Below are 20,308 nucleotides of genomic sequence, written 5' to 3'. Positions count from 1 at the left end.
TTGTACTTGAGGGGCTTTTAAGCAGGCACAGCGAGAGACCACGATCCCGCGCCGGCCCGCGCCCTGGGGGTGGGACGCAGGCAGGCGGATCTCGCCACGCCCCGGCAGCTCGAGCAGAAAACCCTCCCGGGGGTCCGAGGGGCCCGGAGCCGGGGCTGCGGGCCGAGGGAGGGCCGCGGAGTCAGGGCTACACGCGCCTCCAGCCTTAGCAGCCCGGCGTCCCCCCCTGCACGATGACATCATGTGCTTGGGGTTGAGCGGCTTCATAAAAGCAGCCGGGGGAACCGGGAGCTCAGAGCCCAGAGCGCCCAGGCTCGGCTGCCGCACGCGTCCCGGTGCGCGCCCCGCTGCACCCGAGCAAGGAGCCGCCGGCGGCCCGCGAGCCGAGATGCCCCAGGGAAGCCTGCCTGCGGCCCTGCTCCTGCTGCTGCTGCTGCTCTTAAAGGAGCAGCCTGCCGCCCCAGCCCCGCTGAACGGTAAAGTTCCTGCTTTCTTACCAGCCCCGAGCGCTCAGACACACCTGGCCAGAAGGATTGCCTGCGAGGCTCTTAATGATAAAGTACAAACTGTAGCTGGGGGAGCAGGGATGGCTGGACACCAAATAGCACGCTTTTAAGAAAGGATGCTTGGTTTTCCCTCGGGATGTACGACCTGTTGCGGTTGGAGGGAGCCGGAGACACGGTGCATTAAAATGTTTGCCTGATTTCTGAGCACCCGGAGCTCCAGAGTTGGGACTTCGGAACTAGCTAGCCGGGAAGGAGAAGGGGAAACAGGATTCAAGGTGTAGCGCCCCCATCCACCTGCAGACAGCAGAGAAAAGACTGGGCCCATGTGGTTGGTTGGACCTGTAGACAGGGTCCGCAGTTGCCCTGCTGCAGAACTGTTCTTTAGGGGAGAGACTTTACCACCAAGTTTTACTTCCATGTCAAAGGGATACCGTATCCCATCCTTAGACATTGTTTTTCTGCAGGACAACCCTACAATCTTGAATGTATGTGTGTGCAAGTCCAGCCTATTTCTGACTTAAGGCATTTGCCCCTGAAGGCTGAGGGTGCAAGTGGGGTGGGAAGTGGGGAGGGGGCCCTAAACCTGGGGCTTGTGTTCAAAGATGGGTTAATTCATGATGTGGAATAAGAAAAGGATGCCACCAAGCTGTTCCCTGCCTTCCCATCAGCTGGGTGAGTATTTTTCTGAGGGAATACGTACTGACTTTTTTTTTTTTTTTTTTTTTTTTTTTGTACTGGGATTGAATTCTACCTCCAAGTTATACCCCTAGCCCTTTTCATTTGGATACAGGGTCTTGCTAAATTGCTGAGACTAGCCTCAAAATTTCAATCCTCCTGTCTCAGCCTCTCAGGTACCAGGATTACAGGTGTGTGCACCATGTCCAGATAGATGGTAACTTTTTTTGAAGGCTTCCTGGGTAACTGCTCAGAGCTCCTGCTCATAACAGAGACAGAATGCCCCGGGGGGTTCCATCCCCAGTACCGGAAAAACAAAAACCCTGCAAACTGGGCATGTATTTCTCTCTCAAGAAAGCTGTGCTGAGACTGAAGTTCAATAGAAATCTCCTTTTTAAGAATTCTTCCTTTAATATTGGAATTTTTTTTTTTTCGGGTCTGGGATGGAACCCAGGGTTATTTGACCTCCGAGCTACAGCCCCTGCCTTTTTATTTTTATTTTTTTCCCTTTATTTTGAAACCAGGTCTCACTGAGTTGCAAAGAGCCTCACTAAGTAGCTGAGGCTGGCCCCAAAACGCGACCCTCCGGTCTCAGCCTCCCCAATGCTGGGATTACAAGCGTGCGCCCCCACGCCCGGCTTCATATTGGGAATTTAAAGTGCCAAGGGCACTTTACATATGAGCCACACACGCCCCCCCAGAGATTGTATTTTCTATTTTGAAACAGGGTCTCACTAAGTTGCTGAGCCTGGCTTCAAACCTGCTCCCCTCCAGTCTCAGGTCCCCGCCCCCCAGTTACTGCTGGAGAGGAGAGAAAGGCCCTTCACTGGCCTCCTTCCTGAAAGCTGTTCCCCTTGCCCTGGGGAGGGGGGGTGTCTCCCATTCTCCTCTGTCTCTCCTCTTCCCCCCTCCCCCCCCTTTCTTCTTTCCTCTTTGGCCTCCCCCCACCCCCCACCCCTTTGGCCTTCTTTCCAAGTTGAGGTGGGGGAAGCTGTGGTAGGTCCCTCCTCTCTCCTACTCTGGGCAGTCAGCTTACCTCTGCCTAGACTCCGAGGACACCGTTTTTATTCTGTCATTTATTATGCAGGTCTCTTGGCTTTTTGACTGGCTCAGGGGACAAGGTCAAAGTGAAACTCACTGAGGTGTATAGAATGTCAGCGCTGACCCAAGGTTGGGGCCGAGGGGTCAGCCGAGTAAGGGGTAACATGTGGTCTGCCCTCTGCCTGGAGTACTGAGGCTTGCAGCAGTGGCACTGGTGAATGTCTAAGAAAAACCGCTGGAGCCGGGTGGGCTGGAGGTGCGCTCAGGTTCTTCTGGCATTGAATTTCAGTGAATTTAGGAGGGCCTGCTCTGCCTGAAGCTGGGGTAGAGAGCTGGGCAGTCCTGGCCTGCCCGGATGATAAATGACGGTTACTCATGGAAGGTTCTAGCACCCAGGACAGGAAGCAGGTAGGGCTTTGAATCCCTGTCATCCTTCTTAGTAAAGAGCATTGCCGCAGGGCATCCCCACCAGGCCCTTTCCTGCTCTGGGCCAGCTGGATCTGTGGGTTCTAACAGGTTCAGGCGGAAGGAACAGGTGACCTTTTTTGGGAAGGGCCTGCTCCCTCAGGAAGCCACTGAAGCTGTGGCCTTGGCCACCTTGTGAGGTCAGTTTAATCTTAGAGTTAAATGCAGGAACCAGGAGGTGCTGTTCTGAGCAAAGCAAGCCTGCTCTCTGAGTATGCGCATGCTCAAGCCCTGAGCTGGGTGGACCCTGATGGCCCCTATGAATCCCCTGACTCCTCTGGTCCTTCATTTTATGGGCTGCTTCTCCTCTGCCCTGCAGCTTTTGAGCCCTGCCCAGCACTGCCCTTTATACCAAGGCACCAAGCCCCTTTTGGGTTTTGAGCCATGTGAAATTATTAGGTATTCTTTTTTTCTTTCCTTTTCTTTCCTCCTCCTCCTCTTCCTCCTCCTCCTCCTCCTCCTCCTCCTCCTCCTCCTCCTCCTCTTCTTCTTCTTCTTCTTCTTCTTCTTCTTCTTCTTTTTCTTCTTCTTCCTTCTTCTTCTTTCTTCTTCTTTCTTCTTCTTTTTTTTGGTGGTACTGGGGTTCCTGGAAGCCCTTCTACCTCCAGGCTATACTCCCAGACCTATTTGGAAACAGGGTCTCTTAGGCTTTGAACCTGCGCGATCCTCCTGTCTCGGCCTCCCAAGTGCGGGGATTACAAGCGTGTGCCACCACGCCCGGCAGAAATTATTAGGTATTCAGACAATCACATTTGGCTTCTCTAAGATGTCTGGGAGGTATCTTCTCAAGAGGCCCCAGCTAGTTAAGGCATGGTTGCACATGCCTGTAATCCCAGCACTTGGGAGGCTAAGATAGGAGAATCTCCTTTTTAAGGATAGCCTCAGCAACTTAGTGAGACTCTGTTTCAAAATTAAAAATAGGATAGGACTGGGGTATAGCTTGGAGGTAGAATGCCCCTGTGTTCAATCTCCAGTGCCTTAAGAAAAAAAAAAAAAAGAAAGAAAGAAAAAAAGAGAGAGAGACCCTCCTGAACCTGAGCCCCGCGTGAGCGTCCATGCTGAGCTGGTGTGCGGAGCAGCTGCTCTGAGCAGCCTGGTTCTGATGCAGAGTCAGGAGTAGTATTAGTATCTGACATGCGCCTCCTTCCCAGCCCCAGCCATTTCAAAATAAAATCTGCACTGTCTTGCCTAACTCCTTCGGTTCTGTTGAACTTATTTTTATTTATTTTTATTTATTTTTGCAGGATCCAAATGGACCTATGTTGGTAAGTACAGATTTTAAATATATTTTTTGAGGAGATGGCAACATTTAAGGAGAAACCCATAAACTCCACACTTGGTGGTGGTCATGTTGGGGTTAGAAAAGCTGGGCTAGTGTTGCTGAAGGAGGGGACCAGACAAGGCTGGTCTGAAGAGGGTTGTGGGGGCAGTGGCCTGCCGCAGATCCTCGTAGCCTGCTTTGTGCGCTTCAACTTCGAGCCTCGGGGTTAAGGTCTAGATTCCTACAGGCATTTTCTCAAACTTCTAGGACCTCCAGCCTGCAAGGGCCCTGAGCAGGAGAGAGCCTTTTCTCCTCAAAGGACATTTATCCAACAATAAACAAAGAATAAAGGTCTCCTTTCTGAAAGTTTGGCTCAGGCCCTCAAACTTAAGCTGTCAGTGTATCTGAAATGAACTCCCTGCTGCCCTGTTTGCAGGCAAGCAATGAGCTAAGAGCCGAAGGTGGGTCCTTAGGGAAAGAGGGATGCTTATCTTGAATGGGGAGAGAGAAACATTGAGTGTACCCCCGGGTTTCTGGGGTACTGGGCCAGGGTCATGTTAGGTGCCCCTGGTGAGCCTATAAAGATAGGCAACACCAAGTTGGCCCAGCTGCATGATTCTGGTGTCTTGGCGATGTCCTTGGCTGGAGTGGAACTAGAAGCCGGTTCTCTAACAAGTGCAGGAAGATGACTACTGGTCTGATAGAGGCAGAGTCGGAGAAGACGCAGGAGATACACTGCCTTGGGAGGTGGGGCCGAGCACACCAGCCCCGGTAGCACTTGGAGCAAGCACAGGTCTGCCGCCAAACTTAATGCCACAGACGCAGTGGCTGTGAGGTGGTGGCATTCAGGGACGTTGATCTCAACAGTGGGATCCTTGTCCAGCAAATGACCTAACCTCGCCTTGCAAAGGTTAGTCTTGGAGGTTCACTAGCCCGGGAGGCACAGAGAAGTCACTGGCCCGAGCTGGCCCTGGCTGTAGCTGCCTGGCTCCATTATTACCGATGTCCCTCGTGTACTTACTATGTGCCAAGCAGGTTGCTAGGTGGGTGGGTAATTAGCTGTGGTCTGTGACTGGGAACTATGTAAGTTCACAATTCAAAGCAGAATGGGATGGGTTGTAACAACGTAATAAAAGCATGGTTCAGCGCTCTGACCGCTCAAAGGGCTGGACAGCTCAGGAGGCTTCCTGGAGGAAGCAGCTCTCCTTGCGGGCCTTGGGGACGTTCAGCAAGGGGGAATCAAGCGCTGGTGCTGAGCTGACCGTGGCAGCACGTGAGCAGAGGCAGGACAGAGCAAGGTGGGCTTGAGGGAGGCACGTGGAGAGGGTGGACCGGGCAGTATGGGCTCAAAGCTCAGGAAGAGGCTGGGCCAAGTGGGGAGGTGTGGAGGGCACCGGGGTCTCCCTCATTCTGCACATGGAGGGGCAGGAGTAAATTTGTGCTTCAGGAAGAGGAACTCAGCAGTAAATGGAGCAGAGGGGAGGGAGGCAGGAAGGTGTGTGGCCTTTCTAGAAACCCCGTACTGAGTCTTCATATCTGTGAACAGTGATGCTGGAGGGAGAGGGCTGGGCGGGAGACCCCAAAAGGATGCATCAGCAGGGTGTGTGTGTGTGTGTGTGTGTGTGTGTGTGTGTGTGTGTGTTCATGGAAGTGGGGTGGGACTCGAGTTCTGGGCCTTGCTGTGTGTAACCCTCAGCAAGCCTTTGGAGCCCTCTGGGTCCCAGTTTTTTCCACCTGTGACCCCTGGGAGGGCCGGCTACCTAGCTCAGAGTTTCTCAAACTATGACTTGGGCTGGGCATGGTGGCTCACGCTTGTAATCCCAGCATTCACGGTTCACGGACAGCCTCAGCTACTTAGTGAGGCCCTCTGCAACTCAGTGAGACCTGGTTTCAAAATAAAGAATAAAAAATAGGGCAGGGGGTATAGCTCGGAGGTCGAATGCCCCTGGGTTCCATCCCAGACCCGCAAAACAAAAACAAACAAAAAACTATGATTTGGGGTTACCTACCTACATCAGAATCACCTGAAATGCTTTCCAAAAATGCAGGTGTCAGAGCCTCATCCAGGGCCCGGTTGTGGGGGGACTCACCCCCCCCCCTGCATTTTTAGCAGGTCTCTCGTGTGATCATCACGCTCTGTCAGAGAACCTCCGACCAGGTGGCTCCCAAATCCTTCTCGCCCTCCCAGTCAGAGGTAACTTGCCCCTTCTCTCCTACCCGCCTCCCTCCCGGGTGTAGTGGAGATAGAGATCAGGTCTCTACAGGGCTCCCTGCCTCTCAGTTCGGCCCCCCAGACAGACAGGGATGGTTACGGGAACAGTGTCACTTTCAGGAGGGGGAGGAAGAGCTTTACCCCCACTGTTGACAGTGTCCCCCCGGAGGGCCACCAGCTGGCCCAGTGTGTTCTCCTGACTAGTCCTGCCCCGCACAATTAGAACAGCTCTTTGCTGGGGAAGCAGAGGCAGGGTCTAAGGAGGCATGGGCATGCATGGCTGCGCGCTGATAGAATCTGGTTTTTATTAGTGAAGGAAGTGGACACCCGTGGCGTGCTCAGTCCTCAGTGGGGACATGTGGAAGACAGCTCAGGAGGTGAACATCCGGGCTGGCACCTGTGCTCAGAGTAACATAGGTAGACAGAGGCCCCGCGCAGGTGCTGGGGGAAGCGCAGACAAGTCTAGCCCGGTGGTTTGTGCTGGGTTTTCCAGGGCACAGAGCTCAGCTTCTGTGCACGTAGACTTGGCTGAGTCATCCTGCTCCAGGGCTTCCTGCTCTCTGGAGCACATGGCGGGACATCTAGAAGTACGCGGAAAGGGAATTCTACAGCCATGCCACCCACACAAGGAGTTACCAGGCTGACCTTCCTGGTGGCCCCCCAAAGAGAGGAGGACCAGCCAAGATGGGGCAGCCTCGTCCCCGTGCTTCTCCTGGGTGGCTGGAGCAGCAGCTGGGTGTCTGCTGGGTTTGGAGTTGCTGAGGTTGGATCATGAGAGAGAGGAGAGGATGATACAACCGGGCCCTTTCCTGGAATCCAGCATGGGTCAGTCCCAGCCTGGCAGCCTCGCTGCTCCCAGGGCAGGGCGACTGCCAGTCAGGCTGTCATGTGAGCCAAGGACTAGCTCCAGCCTGCTGAAGTGAATCTGTCCTGAAGGTGCCTTCAGGGCGTGGGGGTGACTGGAAGGTGGGGGGGCGGGTGCTGATCAGGATCAGTTCCTTGATATGGGTGCTGTGTTCAGTTTGAAAACCCATCAAGCTGTTGGCTTATGATACATGCCCTTGTTTGTATGTGTATGAAATTTAAAACCAGAATGAAAAAAGTTCCAGCTGGCTGGGAGATTCATTCTTACCCTGACTTTTTTTGTACTCTCCCAAGAAATTAATAATAATAATAATAATAATAATAATAATAAAACAGTGTGTTTGAAATAACAGAGTAACTATTAAAGAAGCCTGTGTTGGGACTAATGGCCAAGGAGACTGTTACGGGAGCAGTGGATGGGGATGTTGCTCCTCCCTGATGGTGTCAGACATTGGTTTGGTGCTCCCTGGATGTGAGCTAGTTCGGAAATAGCCCAACACTGCTGTTCACTACAGATCTGGGACAAGTGAGACAAACTTTAAAGGCGGTGGGTGGCAGAGCCTCTCCGGAGGGGGAGTGAGTCCCACCAGTCCCTGAGTCCCGGCTCCACAGGGCGCCCACGAGCCGGCCCCTCCATCCAGTGCAGGGAAAGAGGGGGGCTTGGCTGGTGTGCTGGCGGCCGGCTGCAGGGCTCACGGGTCCTCCCTGTCCTCTCCTCTGTGGCTGGTGCAACCCAGGCTCTGCCAGGCACCACTCAGGTTGCTGCTGTCCCTGCTTCTCTCCCAGATTCTCCATCTCCATCATAAAGAATTTCCTTTGGGAACCAGGATGGGCTTCTCCACCGGGACAAATTCCTGCCAGGTCCCTCAGGTGCTGCAAGGCCCCGCCTCCACTCGCTTTCTGGCCTGTGTCTATCAAGTTGCTTCCAACCCACAGGCCCCAGCCTCCGAGCACCCTTTCCAACCCTTTGAAACACTCAGAGCTAGAATTGGAAGGCATGGATGGAGGCTGGCAGGAAACTCTGTGTCCTGCTCTTTATCAGAGGTAAAGGCCCTGTGTGACCTCCCCCTGGAATTGCAGTAGAAGAATAAGCCTCCAGCCAAAAGGAGAATTGAAATGGCAGTTAGGGGCATGTGAGATTAGGGAGCTGATGTGATTAAGAAGGTGAAGTTAATATAATTTCTCAAAGTTGAAGAATATGAGCCAACGCAAAATGCGGTAGGATAGAAGAAATAGGAAGGACAAGAAAAAGATATATTTGAGTGTGTATGGTACTGGGGATTGGCCCCAGGGGCTTTCTACCTCCAAGGTACATCACCTTTTTATTTTTATTTATTTTTTTTGCTTTGAAACTGGGTCTCTCTAGGTTGCTAAGGGTCTCACTAAGTTACTGAGGCTGGTCTCCAACCTGTGATCTTCCTGCCTCAGCCTCCCAAGTACTGGGGATTATGGAGTACATCACCATGCCTGGGAGAAATATAACTCTAATATAGAAACCTTATGCTAAAGGTTTTTTCTTTTCTTTTTTTAGTTATAAGGATGTGACCCAGGGACATTCTACCTCCAAGCTACACCCCCATCCTATTTTTTATTCTTTATTTTCAAACAGGGTTTCACCCAGTTGCAAAGGGCTCACTAAGTAGCCGAGGCTGTCCATGAACCGCCATCCCCGTCTCAGCCTCCCAAACGCTGGGATTACAAGCGTGCGCCACCACACCTGGCTTAAATTTTCTTGTACCTTCACTCTCCAAGCCAGTTCTCTCTCAGGCCTGCACTCCCAGATTCTTGTGACGTCTACAGATTTCACTCACGATCTTACTCATTGTAATATTGCCGAGTGCATTGTTAGTTAACTGCCCCTCCCCCAATAGATAGTTGAAGAGAGTTATTGATTGGTCAGATAAGGAGACCACATCAGCCTGAGGATCCAGAGACCACATTATCTTGTGATCACCCGAGACCATAAACAGACTGATGTCATCTTTACACAGATTTCCAAATTCCACCTTCACCAAGTTTCTTTTAAAAAAGAAGCTGGAGCACCGGGGGTGGTGGCGCACGCTTGTAATCCCCGGGCTTGGGAGGCGGAGACAGGAGGCTCCCGCAGGTATGGAGCCAGCTGCTCTGGCTTAAGAGACCCTGTTTCCAAATTTTAAAAAAAGTATAAAAATAGGTCTGGGAGTGTATCCCGGAGGTAAAAGGGTTTCCAGGAACCCCAGTACCACCAAAAAAAAAAAAAAAAAAAAAAAAAAAAAAAAAAAGGAGCTGGAGCTGAGTGTGGTGGTGCATGCTTGTAATCCCAGTACTTGAGAGGCTGAGACAGGAGGACCTGGGTTCCCAACCAGCCTCAGCTATATAGTGAGGCCCTTTGTCTCAGAGGGCCTCCTGTTTCAAAATAATAAAAAATAGGGCTGGGGACATAGCTCAAAAGTAGAATGCCCCTGAGTTCAATCCCCAATACTACTACTACTACTACTACTAATAATAATAATAATAATACAAACAAACAAACAAACAAAGGAGCTGGAAGCCGGGCATGGTGGTGCACATTTGTAATCCCAGTACTTGGGAGGCTGAGACAGGAGGATCGCAGGTTCGAAGCCAGCCTCAGCTACTTAGTGAGGCTATTAGCAATGTAGTGAGACCCCGTTTCCAAATAAAATATAAAATAGGGCTGGGGGTATAGCTTGGAGGTAGAATGCTCCTGGGTTCCATCCCCAGTACTGAAAAAAAAAAAAAAAAAAAGAGCCAGGAACCCTGAAAGGTGGACCACGTTCTCCCTGGAATGGGTACTCTCGGCTTTTCTAGATGGGTCTGGCTGTGCCTCTGACTGCCATGGGCTGAAATTCTTCTTCATCTCCTAAGCTGAGGTTCTTCCTGGTCCTGAGCAGAGTCCCCCACCTCCTCTTCTCACCTCCTTAGATGCTTCTCAGGTGATACACCCCAATACCTCCCCCCACACACACACACTTCCAGCCACCATCCTACAATGAATATGGGGCCCAAAGTGCTCTTTGACAGCAAGAAAAGTCCAGACATGTTTTTTATACCAGGGAACTGAAGAAGAAATTCAACCCTCTATCATTGATTAAATCTGGACTATAGTCCTGATTACTACTTTTTTGGGGGAGAGGATGCTGGGAATTGAATTCAGAGGCACTCTGACACTGAGCCACATATCCAGTTCTTTTTATTTTTTATTTTGAGCCAGAGTCTTGTATGGTTGTCCAGGTTGGCCTTGAACTGGAGATCCCCCTGCCTGAATTGGGTTTTATATGTGTTTCCTGGAGGGTCTTGGCCTGTAGCCGCCAAAATGCCTGCGTGTTAGTGCCTACAGATGCCTTACCAGCTAAGTAAAATGGATAGGGGCACTGCTATTAGTTCTTGAAGACAGGTCTCATCGAGAGAAAGAGGGATGAAAACCAAGAGGGAAGAACTAGACAGTATCGATGCCCCAGAACCAGACAGGCCTCCATGGAACTATCTGGAAGGCCACTTTTGGGCTGGCTGGTCTGAGGAAAGTACTTTGACCTCCCAGAGCCTTGGTTCTTTAGCTACAAAATCAGAGTATCAGTGTCTACATTGCTAGTTCTCAAGGTGTAATCCTGGGACCAGCGACTTTAGCTTCACCTGGAGCACCATGTAAAAAGTATGGTGTCGCACGCCAGTAATCCCAGTATTTGGGAGGCTGAGACAGGAGGATTGCAAGTTTGTGGACAGCCTCAGCACGTAGTGAGACTCTCATCAACCTAGAAAAACCTTGTTTCAAAATAAAAATAAAATATGGCTGGGGGTATAGCTCAGAGGTAGAATGTTTCTGGGTTCAATCCTTAGAAAAACACACACACACACACACACACACACACACACACACACACACACACACACACACGCATACTCTTAGTCCCATTCCGAGCCTACTTACTAACCAGAAACTTGGAGGGTGACCCAGCTGTAGTTTTAGCAAGGCTTCCAGGTGATTCTGGTATGTTATCAAATTTAAGATCCACCCTCAGCTTCACAGGGCTGTGGTGAGGATCAAATAAAATCATCCACCGAAAGAAGCTAACAGGAAGCTAATGGCCATTTTCGTTTGCTTTGCCCTCACCCCACCATGAAGTTGGCTAACGGGGAGAATGTCTTGTAGGCCCTCGAGTACCAAACACAGGAGGGGAGTTCTGCTGTTGTTAGGAAAGTTCAGCTTCTTCATTCTTTTCTGAGCTGAGAGCTTTTGCAGCCAGCAGGTACTCCTATTCTGAATCAACAGAAGGCATTTCCTTCTTAAAAGAGAGAAAGGGAGCCTGACGTGGTGGCACATCCTTGTAATCCCAGTGCTTGGGAGGCTGAGACAGGAGGATCACGCAGGTTCGAAGCCAGCCTCAGCTGGCTTAAGAGACCCTGTCTCCAAAAAAAATATAAAAATAGGTCTGAGAGTACAGCCCAGAGGTAGAGGGTCCCTGGGTTCCATCCTCAGTACCACCAAAAAAAAAAAAAAGAGGGGGATTTTACAAAACACACAATGTTCCCAAGAGCCTCCCAAGCCAGAAAGTTCTCTCTAGTTTTATGCATCAGACCAGGGTGAAGTCGGACCCAATGTTCCTAGTGCCTTCTTGGCATCTGTGGTTCAGGTGTGTGGCTCCAGACCATGGCCCCTCAGTCAGACAGCTGCTCTCCCCAACAGCAGGCACCCCTCTGTGTCCCTGTCCAGGGCATGGGGGCCAAAGTTTGGGTCAGGGTTCAGAAATGGAGGCCTGAGCCTAGGAAGAAACTTTGGGCCTGAGTGCACAAGCCTCAGAGGCCCACCACCAGCCCAGAGCCCGGAGAGAGGAGCCTGCGGTTCCCTGCAGACTCACCCAAAAGAACCCTTTAAAGCAAAAGGGCTGAGTTCAAAGCAGGTGTGTGAAGGCGGCTCCAGGCAGGGACTGGAAAGTCTGGTTTTCCATGAGGAAGAGCAGGGGAGACTCTCTGTGCAGGCCCCCATAGTCCCCGAGGGAGCGCACTGGGCGATTGTGCTCCTCTGCTGGTAAGCCCCAGAGCACAGTGCCAGCTTGGAGCCCAGGAGCTGCTGCCAGGCTCTTCCAGGGCACGCAGTGGGCCAAGCTAGCGGGGCAGCTCCTGCCGCGGTTGAAGGCCCTATTGTACTGTTTCGTAGATGCCCACTTTCCCCATATTTTTGCATCTCTAAATGCCAAGTAGAAACAAGAAAAGATCTAAAAAAAAAACAATGTCAAATAATGTAAAAAAAAATAATAGCTAGCTAGTACGAACCCTGACCAGCAGCCTACAGGAACGATGGGATCATATTAGCTTTCTTTGTTTTGTTTTTGGTGATAGGGATAAAACCCAGGGGCATTCTACCTCTGAGCTACACCCTCAGCCCTATTTTATTTTTATTTTGAAACAAGGTCTCACTAAGTTGCTGAGGGCCTTGCTAAGTTGCCGAGGCTGGCCTCAAACCTGTGATCCTCTTGTCTCTGCCTCCCAAGTACTGGCACTAACAGGTCCCACACCTGGCTTCATGTTAGATTTTGAAGTACAGCTTTTCCCAGCTTTCAGACAATTCCCAGGTCGCACACGCTTTTTGGTAGTGTTGTGTCAGCATTACAAGTATTTGTAACAAAAGAATTTAGATGCTATTCTTTCAGTTTGCCAAACGATTCTTTTAAAGGGCAAGCTTTCCAATGACCTGCCAAGTATTTGATGTAAACCAACCAGGAAGGAACAAATGCTAGCTAACTGCCACCTCCTTGTGTCTATAAAGGTTGACTCAGAACTGGTGTCACTTAAATGAAATGGTTGGTTTAGCTCGATTTAACTTGTAAGATGATTTCATAATCCTTAGCATGTGACTAGATCAGTTACGTGACCTGTGGGTGAAATGGAGGGGACCTGTCCTCTCTGAAGGACCAGCTCCAGGGCAGGCGGTGGGCTGCGGCCTCCTTGGTTGGGGTGAGGCTTGCTTACTGCACGCCACGGTGATGCTGGCAGATAGGCCTGCGGCTTCCAGGGCGGTCCCTCCATGGTGCTCCAGCTTCCAGGAACTGCACAAGAAGTAGAGAAAAGAGAAGAGGTGACGCTGGGGTTTGAGGAACAAGAAGTTTTGTAGCCAGTCCAAGGCAATCATGCAAATCACTGTTTTCCTCTTTTGGCCTTGGCCACCGGAGGCGAATTGGTAACTCCAACCTAAGTCAATGTCTATTTTAGTTTGTTTTTTTTAATAAATTAATATGTGAAGGAAATAATTAAAAGCTTCCCATTTGCTATTCATCAAAGACAGATGGAAAAACCCAAATTTTCAATTCACCTGACATAATGGCTTACATGAATTTCACAAATATTTATTGAGTGACTACTATGTGCCAAATGATGGATTGAAGATGGGGCTGTGGAATGATGGACAAGACATGGTCCTTACTACTGGGACCGGTGCATAAGCAGGGCTTCAGGGCACTGAGGAAAGTGACCTCAGCTAGTGTTTGGGGGAAAGGGTTTAGAGGGGTCTCCTGTAGGGAGTGGTTCCTGAAGGGCATGTAAGAGGTGACCAGACAAAGGAGGGGGTGAGAGAACATCTGGAACAAAAGGACAACCTTTGTGCAGTGGTCCCCGAGGAGGATATGCTGGGATTACCAGGATGGTGATGAGGGGGAGGGAGTGGAGAGATGGGCCAGCGCTGGCGCAGGGGGAGCGCCTGGGGAGCAGTGGGGAATTGCTGGGGCATGCCAAGTGGAAGATGGACATGATCAGAGAACATTTAGAAAGACCATCCTGGCTGCAGGGAGGAGAACGGGTTGAACACTGGAGGAATGGAGACCAGAGGGACGCAGGGGAAGGGGTCAAGGATCCAGAAATTCAGCCAGAGATGTAGGCACTAACACTGTAATGGGCTGGTACAGCCAGCTGTGGGTGAGCGGCCATTCTTGGCCGGGCACTCAGGTGCAGGAAGGGCCTGGCAGGGAGTGGGGATGCTCTAGTAGCCAGCGAAGCCCTGCGCTATTTACAGAGGAGGCCAGGAAGCCCAGGGTCCTCACCAACTCAGATGGAGCACATGAGCAGGGCCAGCCTTTGCCTCTGACCCACCCCACAAGGTTCCCAGTCACGCGCAGGGCTTAATTTAGGCCAGGTGGTGTACCCCAGCGCTACACATTATGACACTGAGGAAATACTGAGATTTTTTTTTTAAAGTAAACATAGGGTTTTCAGGGACAAATCATGTTAAATTAACTTGCTTTTCTTCCCCTCATCCGGATAAAAGGCTTGGTGGTAAAGAAAACACAATGGACTTAATACCTATTGACATAAATAAACATTTGATACAGCTCATTGTGATGCACTCATGGGAAATGTGGCTCAAAGAGCCCTGTGGCTGATCCCCAGGGAACCAGGCCTCTGTCAGGAGCACAGAGCTGGGGAAGGCAGGGCTCTCTAGGAACACTTCTGGAGCGTTAGGCTGAGAATGGGAAGCCACAGGATTGGGGTGGGATGGGGGAGGGGCCTCAATGGAGGGGGCGGACCAGACTGGAGGACCCCGCAGAGTGAAGAAGCGGCCTGGGCGGGATCAGAGTGAGGGGCCTGGCCCGAGGGCGGGCCCTGAACAGCAGGGCGCTGTGGAGCCTGCACACCCACCTCTTCCCCGGCCCTGGCTGTGTCTGTGCCCACAAGGTTTGGAACTCCATCTCTTGCACACTCATCCCAGAGCGAGCCAGACTTGCGCACAGCCTGTTTCTGAGTTGCTCTTGTGGGTGTACTCACTGCTCACCCCTTGGATCTGTGCTCAGATGTCTTAAAGCCTCCTCTGAGCTTCCTACTGTCAGTTCCCTAAGCGTCTTCTCTTGCTCTTACACCTTTTTGTGGAACTTGTCCATCAGCATCGATAAAGTAGGCAAGGCCTCCCATCTCATACCTGGCCAGAAAATGGGTTATGTTTGGGGGAACAAAAATTGAAAATTGAAAAAAAAGGGAAAAATTGGAAAAAAATTTGAAAATTAGCAGGGTATGGTGCCTGTAACCCCAGAACTTGGAGGGGGGGGGGGGGCTGAGACATGGAGGATTACAGATTTGTGGCCAGCCTCAGCAATTTAGTGAGGCCCTCAGCAATTTAGTGAGACTCTGTTTCAAGATAAAAGTAAGCGCTGGGCATGGTGGTGCCTTGAAATCCCAGCATTCAGGAGGCAGACACTGGAGGATCACCGTTCCGGACTGCCTTGGCTACTTAGCGAGACACTTCACAAAAAACTCAGTGAGACCCTGTTTCAAAAAAAAGACTAAAAATAGAACTGGGGGTGTAGCTTGGAGGAAGAATGAATGCCCCTGGGTACCATCCTCAGTACTGCAAAAAAATAAAAAATAAAAATAAAAATAAAAAATAAAAAATAAAAAATAAAATAGGGTTGGGAGTGTAGCTCAGAGGTAGAGTGCCCCTGGGTCCATCCCTAGCACCACACCCACACACACCCACCTATATACACAGGAGAACTGTAGGACTTGAATGCTATCCTTTCACATAACTGCCCCATGAAGCACAGTGCTCTGGGTTAATGGTCAAGTGCTTGCTTAATGAACCTGTCAGATAATTGACGAGAATTTCCCCGTAGGTGGCAGTTCTGAGCTGGAGGGTAGTGTCCTAGGATCTGGGGGGGGGGGGGTTTCCAGGGACGAGCCAGGAGCCATCTGCCCTCAAGGAGAGTAGTCCAGAAGGGGGTGTAGCCCCTCCCCACAGGGCTGCCCAGGCAGATACACCCAACTCAACCCAAGGTAAGTACTTGGGAAACATCTGTGGGCCAACGAGAAAAGAACGCTGTATTTCTCTCTTTATGTTTTGGCCCCGGGATTCAGAGCGGGCACCAGGGAGAAGGGGACACTTGATCCGGGATGGTAGGATTTCAGAGGAGAAACCAGTCTGAAAGGAAATGCCATATCACCATGCTTATCTCATTAGAAGTGAAAGGAGACACTCAGGAAACGCTAGGTTTGTTTTTGGCCAAAAGGAGACCCTGCTCTAAAGGATTGAAAATAACCCCTTAGCAAAATAAAGAAAAAGCTAAAATGGAGACAGTTCAGCTCAGAAAGGCCTGGGAAACAGCATTAGGAGAGTCCACTGTATCTAGACATGGTTCTCACGCTAGGGCGTTGACTCCTCACAGCTGCCCTGTGAGAGCGCTCTTGCTGGCTCTGTTTTATAAGTGAAGGTCCAAGAATCAAAGAAAAAACCTGCCCAAGGTCACAGAGCTCACAGGTGGTAGGTGTGAGGGGCAGCGTGTTTGGATGCCCCAACCCCTTGACCTTCCCATGGCACCTCACACCTCTGGAAAAGAGAGAGCAGTCTTGATTAAGATCTTTAGGGGTGAGATGAACCATCAAAAACCTAGTTTTTTTTTCCACTATAAGGGAAAATTAAGTGAATAACTTTAAAAACAGCAAGCATACAATAAGTTAGTTATTAGAAAAGACTTCCTTGAGCCGGGTGTGGTGGCGCACGCTTGTAATCCCCACGTCTGGGAGGCTGAGACAGGAGGATCACACAGGTTCGAAGCCAGCCTCAGCTACTTAGTGAGGCTCTCAGCTACTTAGTGAGACCCTGTTTCCAAATAAAATATAAAAAAGGTCTGGGAGTATAGCCCAGAGGTAGAAAGCCTCTCGATTCTACCCCCAGTACCACCAAAAAAAAAAAAAAAAAGACTTCCTCTAGTCAGGTGTGATGGCACATGCCTGTAACTCCAGTACCTGGGAGGCTGAGATAGAGGATCACAGGTTCAAGGCCAGCCTCAGCTACTTAGTGGGACCATTTTTCAAAATAAAAAAATACAGTAGGGAATAGGGCTGGAAGTGTAGCTCAGAGGTAGAATGCCCTGATTTAGTCCTCACTGTGTAGCCGCTGCCACTGACCAGCTGTGGCCACTCAAAGCACGAAGAGAGAGAGGCTGCTGGAGGAGACGGAGCCCTCACGCGGTTCGTGGTGCAGACTCGCTATTTATTGGCAGCGTGACTTTGGCCGTGTTACTCGCGCTCTGTGTCTCGGGTACCTCGGGTACCTGGGTCATAGGGTGGTTATGCGGATCGAAATAACTAGTATCTGTGGTCCACGGGCCAAAGCCAGCCCACTGTTGCCGGAGCCAACCAGCAAAAGTACAGGTTCTGAAGAGAGGTGTGAGGATGAAGAATTTTAAATTCTAACATGGGGGAGCTGCCGGCCTACTATCTCTACTGGCCGACCCCTGTTTCTGGGTCAATATTTCCTATGGGTCGACGACTACGCCTAGGTCAGTATTCTCTATTGCACCGACGCTCCTGGCCGACACCTACTTCTGGGTCAATCTCATCTTTATTGCGCCGACGCTGGGTTTGTTTTTCCAGAGGTATTTATACAGTCACAGGTCAATCAATATCCTTGTGCTACCACCACCAGAATACAATAAAGACCAATACAAAACACATATATTACAGATAGGTCAATCAGTACCCTCGTGCCATCACCATCTGATCTTCTCCCCAAACCTTGTTGACTCTGGGCAAAGGACAGTCAGCTGAGCCAGAAACACCAATCTGGGGAAAGCCTCCACGGCTCCCCACACACCGTCCAGTTTTGAAAATAAGATGGCATTGGTGCACATCTCCGCCCATTTGTTTGAATGCTCTCTGTGGCTGCTTTGGTCCGCAGCTGCAGAGGTGGGTAGTGCTGGAGACTGTGCAGCCTGCGAAGCCCGTAATACTTGTCATCTGGTCTTTTGCAGAAAAAGCACGCCTAGTATATAATGACAGACATTCCTAGAATATAGTAAGTGCTTACTAAACGGTAGCTTTTTTTTTTTTTTTAATTGGGGATGGAATCCAGATGCATTCTACCTCTGAGCTACATCCCCAGCCCTATTTTATTTTATTTTTTTTGTGGTGGTACTGGGGTTCCTGGAAGCCCTTCTACCTCCGGGCTACACTCCCAGACCTATTTTTACATTTTTATTTGGAAACAGGGTCTCCTAAGCCAGTGCGCGCGGCTGGCTTCGAACCTGTGCGATCCTCCTGTCTCTGCCTCCCAAGCGCGGGGATTACAAGCATGCGCCACCATGCCCGGCTATTTTTTTAGTTTGAAACAGGGTCTCACTAGGTTGCTGAGGCTGGCCATGAACCTGCGATCCTCCTGTGTCAGCCTCCCAAATACTAAGATTACAGGCATGTGCCACCATATCCAGCTAATTGGTAGCGTTATAAAGGCAAAGTGATCCCAAACTCATGAGGCTTTAGAGTTTAACAAAAATTTGATTGAGGGTCTGGGATGACACAGGCAATTATAACCTCAGAGGGAAATACGAACCAGAGATCTCTGTTACCGGTGCTCCTTGGGAGCGATGCCTACATCCCACCTCCTCCTGCTACATGCAGCAACTTGACTCTCATGGACGAGAGCCCCACCCCTACCATGTTCTCTCTCCCTCAAAGCCAGGCTCCCACCTTCTCTTTCCTGCCCAAGGTGATTGACAGCGAGAGCATCTGATTCCTTCAAGAGTCTCCTTTGCCAGTGTTACCTGGACCACTATGGTTTTCCTCTGTGGGTTGGTCATGGGGGCTCAGAGATGGGGCCTTACCTTCAGACAGCTGAGGGGGATGCAGACGTGTAAACAGGTATTATGGTGGTGCAAATGCGGTGCTATGATAATGTGCGCTGGTGTCCTGGAACGCGGGGGACAAACGGGGTGTGAGTTTCTGGGCATGGGTGGTACATTTTAGGGATGACGATGCTATCCTATTCCAGAAGAGAGGCCCCAAAAAACAGGTGAGGGAGCATGTGTGGCACCGTGAGGGGGTCAGGAGGGCAGCAGCCTGGTGTTGGGAGATAGTTTTCCATGAGTCTCTTGCCTTTCTTTTCTTCTTTTTTTTTATTTTTTTGAAGTACTGGGGATGGAACCTGGGGGCATTGTACCTCCAAGCTACACCCCAGCCCTATTTTTTAGTCTTTTTTTTTTTTTTTTTAACAGGGTCTCACTGAGTTGCAAAGGGCCTTGCTAAGTAGCTGAGGCTGTCCACGAACCGCGATCCTCTGGTCTCAGCCTCCTGAATGCTGGGATTATAAGCATGGACCACAATGCCCAGCTTCAAGTCTCTTGAATTTCTTCAGCACATCTGTGTACAGAAGTGCAGACAACTTTTGTTTCAGACTTTTTTTCAAGGATTTTATTTAACAGTTTGGGAAGATAGTTAATATCTCTCTTGGAGGCAGAGAGCAGATTTGGTTGTTGTCAGTATAATTAAAGACAACGTCTCGCTCTGGAGCAAATGTTGAATAGGTTTGTTAGCTTTAAAAGACTGAGTTTTTGCCGGGTATAGTGGCACACACCTATAATCCTAGTACTTGGGAGGCTGAGATAGAAGGATCGCAGGTTTGAGGCCAGCCTCAGCAATTGAGGGAGACCCTGTTTCAAAATAAAAACTTAAAGAGATTAGGTCTATCTCAGTGGCAGATTACTGCTGTGTTCAGTCCCCAGTACAAAAAAGAAAAAGAAAGAAGAAAGGGATTACAAATTTGGGATTACAAGCCTGCGCCACCACACCCAGCTAAAGGTTTCCTTTTAAAAAGACCTAAGAGGGTAACATTGTTGGGTCTCAGTGCCCAAAGTGGGGTTCGAGGAGAACAGGGCAGGGTAGACCGTCACTGCAGGACTCTGGAGTGGTGCATGGTCCCTCCGGCTGAGACAGGGCGCTTGGAAGGAGGTAGAGAAGGTTTTTTGGGGGGGGCAAAGATGGTCAAATTAATTATTTGTTTAAAGATTATTTCCTTGCCTATTTGACTCCTCTTCCAGCTGTGCCTGACATCAGGAACCCATAGATTACCGAGTGGGAGCGTCCAGGAGGCAAGAGGTCCACAGCTCAGGAGGAAAGCGGGGCAGGGCCAGAGGCAGGATTAGAGCCACAGGAGGACAGCACCACCCTGGGCGGTGTGCTCCTGAGAAGAAGAAAGGACCGAGGACAAAGCCACGGACACAGCCACCGCCCCTGACCTTAAGAGGCAGGGGAACTGGGAGGACCGCTCAGACCAAGAGGAGCGGAGGGAGGGCAGAGAACCACCGGCTCCAGGCAAGGGTCTCTCTGGGCCGCAGAGCCAGGGGTGGCAGGAGCGAGCATGCGCAGTGCCTCTGCGATGCTCTGCGGGGACAGGAGCGAGCATGCGCAGTGCCTCTGCGATGCTCAGTGGGGAGAGGAGGAGCATGCGCAGTGCCTCTGCGATGCTCAGTGGGGAGAGGAGGAGCATGCGCAGTGCCTCCGCGAAGCTGGGCTCCCTCGGGAGAGAAACCCGAC

General features: G+C 50.7%; 1 protein-coding gene across 4 annotated transcripts in view; it reads left to right on the top strand.

Annotated features, from left to right (window-relative positions):
* Positions 1-388: 388 nt before the first annotated feature.
* Positions 389-20,308, top strand: part of CA12 (carbonic anhydrase 12) — a gene marked incomplete at both ends in the record, with an annotated part of 53,843 nt that continues 33,923 nt past the window's right edge. For all 4 annotated transcript variants that reach the window (XM_080692621.1, XM_080692620.1, XM_080692619.1 and 1 more), the window contains 2 exons: positions 389-476; positions 3,932-3,952. In XM_080692621.1, coding sequence (XP_080548747.1) covers positions 389-476; positions 3,932-3,952 — 109 coding nt within the window. The remainder of the gene's footprint in view (positions 477-3,931; positions 3,953-20,308) is intronic.

Source organism: Muscardinus avellanarius (assembly GCF_963383645.1).
Source record: "Muscardinus avellanarius genome assembly, chromosome: 3".
Lineage (NCBI taxonomy): Eukaryota > Metazoa > Chordata > Mammalia > Rodentia > Gliridae > Muscardinus > Muscardinus avellanarius.
The sequence above is the reverse complement of the archived record's forward strand: the minus strand, read 5'-3'. Positions and strand labels throughout refer to the sequence as shown.